We start from the raw sequence: 10,317 nt of genomic DNA on the forward strand, positions 1-10,317 counted from the left end.
TCTTGAAAGAAGAACAAAAGAAGGTTTCAAAACTTACTACAAAGCAACAGTAGTCAAGACACTGTGGTACTGGCAGGAGGATAGATATATAGATCAATGGAATAGAACTGAGGGTCCAGAAATAAACGCATACCCCTATAGTCAAGTGATATTTGACAGCATAAAAAGACCATCCAATGGGGAAAGAGTAGTCTTTTCAACAAATGGTGTGGGATAACTGGATAACCACACGAGAAGGAATCAAGTTGGACCCTTACCTCACAAAATATTCAAAAATTATTTCAAAATGCATCAAAGACCTAAATGTAGGAGACGAAACTATAAAACACTTAGGAAAAAAACATAGAGTGAATCTTAATGATCTTGGATTTGGCAAAGGATTCTTAGGTATGACACCAGAAGCATGAGCGACAAAATTAAAAATAGATAAATTGTATTTCATCAAAATTAAAATAGTTTGTGCTTCAAATGACACAATCAAGAAAGTGGAAAGACAACCCACATAATGGAAGAAAATATTTGCAAATCCTGTATCTGATGAGGATTTAATATCCTGAATGTATAAAGAATTCCTACAACTCAACACAAAAGACAACCCAACTAAAAAATGGGCAAAGGACTTAAATAGATGTTTCTCTGAAGAAGATATATAAATGGCCAGTGAGCACATGAGAAGATAGTCAGTATCTCTAGCCATCAGGGAAACACAAATTAAAGCCTGAGACTTCACACCCACTAGGCTGGCTGGAATCAAAACGTCAGATAATAGCAAGAGTTGGAAAGAATATGGAGAACTCGAACTTTCCACTGTAATTTACCACGTTAACAGACTGAATGGGGGAATCAACTGATCATCTCAATATATTCAGAAAAAGCATGTGGTAAAGTACAACACTCACTGATGATAAAACGTCCCATTAACTAGTTGCAGAAGGAAATGTAGGTCACCTGGAAAAGGTATTTTGAAAACCCCCCTGCACATATCATGCTTATGGTGAAATGTTAAAAGTATTTCCTTTAAAAAGCAAGAATAAGACAAAATGCTCCTTCTGGAAACTTCTAGCCACACTCACACTGCAGGCTCTAGCCAGCCCAGTAAGACAGGAGAAAGAGGTAAGAGATGGGTACCACTGTGCTTTGTTTCAGTTCCATTTAACAGAAAACCCAAACAATTGCTTACACGGGTAGGAACGCAATCCTCTCTGGCCCCTGAGGCCTCCCCAGCCTTCTGCAGGGTCCGGGGGTGCTGCCTCTGGGCCTCTGAGTGCAGCATTCTCCGCCCCAAGTTGTGGAAACAGGGGCTCGCCGAGGGTAGGGGTGAGTACATGGCTCCTCGTTCTACAGATTTTCAAAGTCAACCTGGAAGAACGGTAACACCCCTTGGATGCGTACAGGAAAAATGCAGCTGTTTGGTGTGGTTTTTAAAAACACGTGCTTCATAACATGCTGAGACATTTCCTGCCCACATTTTACTGCCTCTGAAATTTAGCATCTTATCGTCATGGCCATGTTGGTTAATTTGCTATATGGTTATTTTTCTTAATGGTCTAATCAATGGAAATACAACATAATGTATGGAATATCAGAAATAGCAAAAACTGTGTATATTTCGTTAATGAGGCAACACTTTTTTAAAAGTCAAATGAAAGTACCAGAGCTTCAGGCCATCTGGATAGCATTATGCATTATCACACCAGGGAAACACAGTGCAGTACAGTGATTCAGAAATACTTCCTGAGGGCGTGCACAGATTTGGGACGAGCAAGGCCCGCAGAGAACCCTGCCCTTTGCCTGCCCCTGGCTGTGTCCATGAAGCATGGCATCTCTGGCGATGAAGAAATGGCATTTTTCTTAACATGCCAATCATTTTACCTTTACAGTCTGTTGGGAGGAAGTACTGCCTAAGTAGTGTTTTCTTGTTATGAAATGTTTTAAACGCACAAAAGCAAATGTAAAATCACACGTCTGGGCTTCCCTGGTGGCGCAGTGGTTAGGAATCTGCCTGCCAATGCAGGGGACACGGGTTCGAGCCCTGGTCCGGGAAGATCCCACATGCCGTGGAGCAACTAAGCCTGTGCGCCACAACTACTGAGCCTGCGCTCTAGAGCCTGCAAGCCACAACTACTGAGCCCGCGAGCCACAACTACTGAAGCCTGCGCGCCTAGAGCCCATGCTCTGCAACAAGAGAAGCCACCGCAATAAGAAGCCTGCGCACCGCAACGAAGAGTAGCCCCTGCGCACCACAACTAGAGAAAGCCACGCGCAGCAACGAGGACCCAATGCAGCCAAAAATAATAAATAAATAAATTTATAAAAATAAAATCACACGTTCTGGCAAGGACAGTAGATACCACAGCCCCACAACCCAGCTTAAGAAGCACCCAGTGTTTACTTTTAGGAGTCCCATGAGACGGCCTCTACCCTCCCGGCAACTGCTTCTTTATGATCGTTCAAGACCTATGGTCAGATTGCGGGAGTCCCTCCCCCAGAAGTACTGAAGCAGAACTGACCTGGCCCAACCCTCTGAGTGGTCCACAGGCGCAAGACCTGCAGCCTGGGGTCCATGCCTGGGGTGAGCCAAGAGCAGCACTCCCAGACACAGAGTAGGCAAGGTTGGTTTGGGGGCCAGCAGGGACCATAGAGCTGACTGGGTGCCAGGAAGGGACCCTGGGGTCCAGCCTGATCCCCACCCAGGAACCAGAGGTGACCCTGACGTGGGAGCCTCAGGGCAGTCTTCCTGAGACCCGGGCTTGCTGGGTGAGTCACAGTCTGGGGTCCTCCTTAGTCCCACCTTCCCCACTCTGGCACTACCGGGGTCACCACAGTCCACACCTTTGCGTAACTTGGCCCACTCCTTGTCCCCAGATCAGGTGGCCCCTGCACCTCCAGAGAGGCATGTTCTGCCCTGAACTGCTCTCCTGTCCCCCTGTCCAGGTGGTCTCCCAAGGGCAGGGCTTCTGTCTCCAAATCCAGCAGCCGGGCATGAGGCAGGTGACTGGGAACCAGCAGGGTTGCGGGGAGCAGGACTCTGGAGCTCGGACCCCTCCATGCAGGGTCCTGATGGGTGAGTCCTCCCGCGTTGGCTCCGGCCAGCTGGGCAGCCTCAAGGCCTTGGAGACACAGAGGCTGAGGAGATGGCCAGCAGTGTCCCCCGGCCCCAGGACCTGGCCCAGGGCATTCAGGGGCTCGAGTTGTCTATGAGAAGGTGGACAGGCAGTAGAAGTCCACAGTGCTCCTGCCCTGGGCGGGAGCCTGGTCTAGAACAATGGAAAAGTCTTGGTCTTGATAAGTTTGCTTCCGCCTTTCCCAGCAAGGGCACCCAGCTGGTGGGCTCTGGGCCTCCACAGAGCCTCGCTCACCCTCCAGTGGTCTGGGTGCGAAGCCGAGTCAGACAAAGGATGGTCGAGCTGCTCCGTGGGGTCCTGAGAGGAGAGGCTCCCTGGGGAGGTGTCTTGGTCAGAACCGGTTATGCAGACCCGTAGCAAATTGATGCAGCCGATTCCTCCGCCAGCCCCCGGCTGTCCAGCGCTCTGGGGTGTGGAGAAGCGGATCAAAGTATTGACGGGCCTTAAAAAGCCGCAAATGGGGTCCTGCAGGTGCCTGGGCACACACAGAAGGCGGGTGGTCGCTCTCAGGGCCCCTGGGCCCCTCGTCCAGCTCCCTTGGTACAGTGGCCCCCACCTGCCTTCTCTGGCACTTTCCAGACCACGGACGGGTCTGGCCCCTTGAAAATCGTGACTGGGGCTGGGTTCTGAGCTTAAGCAGCACAGGCTCAGGACTCGCTGGCCCACACCCCAGGAGGGACTGGACGCATCTGGCCTCCTCCCCCTGCCCATCCCCAGGCCTTCGTTCTCAGCAGCTGCACTTCAAGAACTGCGTTAGTTTCTCTTTCAAATTCATCCTGAGTTTGCATTTTTCCAGGAAACCGAGGGAGAATGATGGCTCCGACATGCAAATTAACGCAGTATTATCCTTGCTTCCCGTGGGGCGGCACCTCCGCTGCCTGCCCGGTAAAAGTCAGTGCTTCCCCTCGCAGGCGGCAGGACCCCAGTCCTGCAGTCATTACAGGGAGAGACGGGCCTGGAATTGGCCTCTCGCGTGGTCACTGCGTGTCCCTACGCCCACGCGGCAGAGGCGGTCTGCCGCCCAGGTGCCCCCTCCGGCCCGGCGGGTGAGGGAGGGGAGGTGAGCTAACCCCAAGATCGCCCGCCACGGCCCCAGCCCTGAGTCGGAGCATTGGGGGCGGCAGGGCAGACCCTCGGAGAGGGAAGCGGGTCGGACCGTCCTCTGTCTTGGCGCCTGGGCGCCCGATTCCTAAGTCATGTCAGCACGTTGTCAGGAGGCAGCGGAAGGGTGAGCAGCAGGTCCCCGGCCACCGGCGACCCCGGCGAGTCGGCAGGACGTAGCTGGCCGCCGGCGCCCCTGGTCCCGCTGTGGGCGTGCGGCCATTCCTTCTCTTTCCGCCGGACAACGCCGACCGCTGTCCCGCTCCAGCTCCGTCCCCGCGGAAGCCAAGCGACCGCGCCAGGCCCGCGGTGCGGTCCGCGCTCCACGAGGCCGCGGTTCCGAGGCCGCCGGGCCTACGCGTGGACGCCCCGCGCACACTCACCACACGCACCCTCACGCACATGATCCCACAGAGACAGCACTGCGCCTCAGGCTCCCGGACGTTCTCTAGTAAAATAACTAAATAAATAAATGAACGCGGGAAAAATTCCTTAAAATAAGCGTGAAAGTTTCCACTCGCTCACAACGCTGAGAAACCTAGTTAGTGAATGTAGTTGGTAAGTTTCTCTTTAGCAGTTCCGGCACCAAACTGTTCCTGTCGTTTCTTTGTTCCGAATCAGTTTCCTGCCGCCGCAGCCAGAAACAATCTACTAAGTGCTTCCGAGCCGCCGCGGTTACCGAGACAGGTCCACAGAGTAAACCTCAGAATATTTTATTGGCTGCTTTGTATACATTGGAAAGCCCTATTTTGTCCATTTCGAGGACACTATAAAACTAGGTTCACTGTCTTTCAGGAAAGTTTGCACTAACATAACTTTTTAAAAACAGTTTTTAAATATCCGTAAGATACCCACAGATAGTCTTGAGGCATCCAGTTTAACACAGTATTAACAACAACAAAAACAAAAACCTGAAAAACGAGACAAGAAGAGAACCCCGAGACGCCCGCTGCGCACCAGGAGCAAGGGCCCGGCCGGGGCGCCGCTCGCCCGCGGGGACCCGTCTCCGGCCCTGGGAAGGGGTGGCCCCGGTGGCGGAAGACAACACCCCCCCCCCCACCGCGCGTGCCCTTCCTCCCCAGCGGACCCCCAGGGCCCACGGCCTCGCAGCCCTAGGACAGGTAATACATGCCGTAGGCGGCCACGGGCGCGGCGAGGAGTCCCCGCACCTGCGGCAGGGAGCCCGCCGCGCTGCCGTACACAGCCGGGGAGCCGTGAAGGTGGGCGCCCAGCGGGAAGGGCAGGGCGAACGAGGGCAGCAGCGGCTTGGCCGCCAGCTTCAGCTTCTCCAGCTCGGCCTCCTGCAGTCGCTTGGCCTTGGCCCGGCGGTTCTGAAACCAGATCTTGACCTGCGTCTCGGAGAGGCTCAGGCTGCTGGAGAACTCGGCGCGCTCCGCGATGGACAGGTACTGCTTCTGGCGGAACTTGCCCTCCAGCGCCAGCAGCTGCGCGGTGGTGAAGGGCGTCCGCGGCTTGCGGTTGTTCTTGTGTTTCCTGAGGGTGCAGGGTGGAGGGCTGGGGGCGCCTAGGGGGAGAGAAAGCACAACGCGTGCGCTCAGACGCCAGCAGTGCGCGCCAAGGACGGCTCCGGATGCGTGTCCCGGCTGAGACCGCGGACCTCAGTTGAGACAAGATCCCCCCAAACCTCCGGGGTAATAGAAGCGAGGCACCGGGGAGACGGCGCGCGGAGAGGGGGGCCGTTGTGGACTCGGGCTCTGCTCCCCAGATCGGTGGCCCTGCGTCCCTCGGGAGGAGGGGAACTCTGCCCACTTGGAGAAGCGAAAAACTTGGGCGGGAAGCCGCCGCAAGAACTGAGCGGCGAGCGCAGAGGCCAAGCAGAAGTCAACCATCGCGGGGAGTGACGGCAAAAGGGGTGCTTGGCCAGAGAGACTCCGAGACAAGAAGCCCCGGGTCTTGGGTTGCGAGCTCCGCCCCAAGGTAGAGCAGAAGCCTGTTTGGCGTGGGGCCGGGGAGCCGCCGTGGGGTTCGCGCGCGCGCGGGAGGGGTCGGGTGGGGTCGTGTGGGCTGGTTTCTTTCTCTGCGCCCAGGCCGGCGCGTTAGTGGCTAATTACTTTCCAAAGTTACGAGAGACAGCGTCCTTCCCGCCCTAGTCCTCCGAGCCCGGGCCGGGCGGGCTCCTCTCGCAGCCCAGAACCGTGCGACAGGGCACTTACGTGGGGAGGACAAGGGGGCGGCCGCCGGGACCCAGGCCCGGGGTTCCGCGGCGCCCCGCGGCCTCTCCTCCCGGGGTTCCGCAGGCTCCGCGCCCAGCCAGTGCTCTGCCTGCAGCAGCGACTTGACGCTGAAGGGCAACGGGCCGGGCCCCGCAAGGTCCCCGCTGTACGTCCTGAGCCCAGCAGGGTTCATGCCGAGCGACCCCGGGGCCATGCGCTGGCCGGCGGGCGCGGGGCTGGCGGGGCCCAGCAGGCGAGACGTGGGGCCAGCGCGCCGCGACACTGCCGGGGGCTCCACTGCGCCCCCGCCCTCAGAGCCCTATAAAAAGGCGGCGCCCCTTTCATGCCCAGCTCTCCAATCGCCGCTGTCGCTGCCGCGTGGGCCCAGGCGTCCATTGGTCTCGCTGACCCGGGAGGGCGGGACGGCCGGCTGGGACTCGTGCGCCCCAGCCCGGGCTTGCCTGGCGCACCCCTGTGGGCTTCCCAGAGCCCGGCTCTCCTCTCCCAGAGTGCTGCGGCCCGGCTGGGAGGTGGCTGGTACACCCGGGGAGCACGAGGCGCTGGCCCCAGCCTCCCCACGCGCAGGAGCCCACAGTGGGCGCGACCTGGTTGAGCGGCGGTCCGGGCACAGGTCGGGACCGCGCGCGGATCCTGAGACGCGGATCCTGAGACGCGGAGAGCTCGGCGCCATCAGAGAGGCGGCGCCGGCGCCTCCCGTAGTGTCATCCCTCTGTCGCTCGCCGGCTGCTCTTCCCGCTGCGCCCAACCCGGAGCCTGAGCCCTCGGCGCGTGCCTGCTGTGGCCCAGGCGTTCCCTCCGAACCCTGGGGGCTGCTTTTGACTGACCCTGCGCCCGGACCGAGGACCCTGCTTCTGTCGCCTTGTAGTCGGGCCTCAGGTGCCCTGACGCTGAATGGCTTTTTAGGCACCTGTAGCTGCCGAGCGCTCTCCCTGGCGTCCCACGGCCTGGCCCCAGGAGCGGCTGGTGGGGCACGTCGAAGGTCCCCGGGCAGGGCCCGGAGCCGCGGAGACGGTGGAGGGGCCGACCTCTCACCCGCCTGCGACGCAGGGCTTGGGGCACAGGCAGGGCCCCTCGGGCCCCCGGGGTGCGAGGTCAGTCGCTGGGTGTTGAATTCACCGTCAGCCTCTCCCGCTCCGCACTTTCTCGGCCGAATCGTCCGGAGTCGCGGGACCTGGGACCTGGGAAAAGCCCTGCGTCGCGGGCTTCCGACCGACCCGGCCAGACGGGGCCGGGCTGTCCACGGGGCCCCCGCGGATCAGGCGGAGAGGGATCCCCGACCCGGCTCGTAGAAGGTGGAGCCAAGGCCCGACAGAGATTTGCACTTACTCGGATTATTTTTCCAAAACTGAACCAATCTTTGGTTTAAAAACCTTCTGGGGTGCTGCAGACGAGGCACCGCTCTGCAGCCTCTCCCGGAACGGAAGAAACCCCGACTGCGTTTTAGAATAAATCATGAGATTGGTTTGCCGGTAACGCCTTTATGTCCGATTAATATCCCAGAACACGGAAACAGCAACCTAAATCCGTACATGTTTATTTTTGAAAAACCAAAGATGTTTAATGAAATCTAGCTTTGGGTGACACTTTATCCAGTTCAGCTAGAGAAATTCAATTAGAAAGTTTCTCTCCATGCAAACTTAGAAGCATGACTGAAAGGGGCCCTCAGACCCCTCCAGGCCAGGCCTGCGTCTGTGGCTACATCAGTTCTTTCTGCATTCCAAGATGGATTGCCCCTTTCTAATGTAATAAAGATGTTCTGAGTTGATTGAAGATAATTGCATCATTAGAGCACTTTCTTTGAAGGCCTCTCTCCTGATAGCTTATCTTTAGCAGGCCACTCCTGGGAGCGTTTGAAAAAGAATTTTAATGAGGATGACAGCCAGCTGCCTCCGCCTGCCCCATGTCCACATAGGACACTCCGGAGGTGGCCTCTGGGTGGATGAAGTGGGGGCCTGGCTGCGGCCTGGCTAGCCTGGGGGTGGGATGGGGCCATGGGGCCATGGGGCCAGGCGCAGGGGCCGACCTTCAGGACCGGCTCCCTGAGGGTGTTGGACTGGTGTCTCTAGTTCCCAGCAAGGCTGGGCCAGTGCTGACCAGGCCCCTGACTGGCACTGGCTCCAGCAGGGGGGTAGAGGAAGGAGGGAGGGAGGATGTGGGGCTGGGGGAGAGCCCCTGGGCTTGGATATCAAAACCCAGACCCCAACACCGAGCACAAACAGGCCCCCAGCACTGTGTCATCTCCAGCCCCGCTGGCCCTGGGATGGGAGATGGGGCAGGGGATGGTGGCGGTGAGAAGGAAGGGATCCCCCTTCTGTCAACGTAGGGGCTTTGGGCGCAGAAACCTGGACCCCGTGTGTAGGGGAGCCTGGGCACCGTCTCTAGCCACCAGGAGGGATGAAGACGCCTGCAGGGACCCGGCTTCCCAGCGGCCCAGGAGCAGGCCAGCCAGGCATGTTGTGTGGACAGGAGCCCACCCCCCCAGGATGTCTGCAGCCTAGTCCCTGGGACCTGGCAATATGTCAGTGTAAGTGGCAAAGGCGGGATTGAGATTGTTCATCAGCTGCCCTTGGGATGGACCATCCTGGCGCATCCAGGTAGACCCAGTCTAATCATGAGGGTCCTCGAGGGCCCAGAGACATGGCAGCGTGGGAAAAAATGAGCTAGCCATAGCTGGCTTTGGTGGGCAGCCTCTAAGGCCTGGGGTCCCCCAGAGCCTCCAGCAGGACCAGCCCAGGCCGCTGACACTTGATTTAGCCCAGGGAGACCCACTTGGGCTTCTGGCCCCAGAACTGTGCAGCAGTAAATCTGGGCTGTTTGCAGTCAGTTGTTACGGCAACAGCAGGGAGCTTGGTCTCCCCTCTGAGGCACCTCTTGTCACCCCCGCTTTTGTGGGAGAGGAAATAGGCTCAGAGAGACAGACGATTTGGCAGTGGGGGTCAGGCAGGGTGGGCCCAGCCCTGAGTGACTCTCAAGTCCGTGCTCTGCCTGGGGTGGTGGGCCTAGCACTCTCCATGGGTCAGAGGCAGCAGGGAGCCAGGGCTCCATGGCACCTGGGACCTTTGCTCTGGTGCCAGCTCTCCCAGAGCCCAGGCCCCCCGGCACATCCTGGAGCCTCCTTGCTGCCTCCCTCGCTCTGCCTGCCCAGCCCATCTCCAAGCCCCCAGGTGGGATGTGCTCAAGTCCCCTCTGCTGGCAGAGCTGAGAGTCAGACTGCCTGTGTGCGGTGGGGGTGTCGCTCTCTCCTGGGGGAACTGGCTGTTGGGCGTCTGACTACAGAGAACAGGCAGAGCTGGGGGCCTCCTTGGGCACAGGACAGCAGTGGGCCAGTGAAGCCACCGTGTGCAGAAACAGTGGGGCCCTAAAGAAGGGCTCACCGTGCAGCCACAGGTGCAGGCACGAGTGTAGGACAGCTGGAAGAATCCATGAAGCTCCGCAGAGAGAATGCTATTTTGGAATTATTGAGTTGTAAATATTTGTTTTATTTTGAGGGTTAACAACTTTTCTTTGGAGATGCTTGAAAAACAGGCGGGGGATGGGGGAGGGGAAACGACACCATGCAGGAAAAGACGGGAATGAGTGTAGGATGGTTTTAGAAACAGGAGGAACCAAGCAGCCACTCCAAGCTTGACGCCCCTCGGCTCCAAGGCCCCAGACGGGACAGTAATTAGACCCAGGGCTTCTGGCCTGTGCTCTAGGGCAGGCTGGACAGGGTAGGACCATGGCTCGGAAGTGAACTAAGAAGCCCACAAGAGTCCCTTGGTGTCAGCTCTTTGGGCAGCCTGAGGCTTACCAATGCCACTGATATCTAGCAACCAGCTCTCAGATTCATTGCCTTTATTGTTTCCTGGTTTTTATTTCATTGATTTCTACTGTGATCTTCATTGTTTCCTTTCTTC

The 10,317-nt window shown here is 57.8% G+C and overlaps 1 protein-coding gene across 1 annotated transcript; it reads right to left on the minus strand.

The window, feature by feature from the left end:
- Nucleotides 1–5,338: 5,338 nt before the first annotated feature.
- On the minus strand, nucleotides 5,339–6,614 carry VENTX (VENT homeobox; the record flags this gene model as incomplete). Its single annotated transcript, XM_079714778.1, has 2 exons — nucleotides 5,339–5,751; nucleotides 6,401–6,614. 2 exons carry the CDS (start codon nucleotides 6,612–6,614, stop codon nucleotides 5,339–5,341), a joined length of 627 nt encoding a protein of 208 aa, XP_079570904.1.
- Nucleotides 6,615–10,317: the final 3,703 nt, after the last annotated feature.

This window comes from Hyperoodon ampullatus (genome assembly GCF_949752795.1).
Source record: "Hyperoodon ampullatus genome assembly, chromosome: 1".
Classification (NCBI taxonomy): domain Eukaryota; kingdom Metazoa; phylum Chordata; class Mammalia; order Artiodactyla; family Ziphiidae; genus Hyperoodon; species Hyperoodon ampullatus.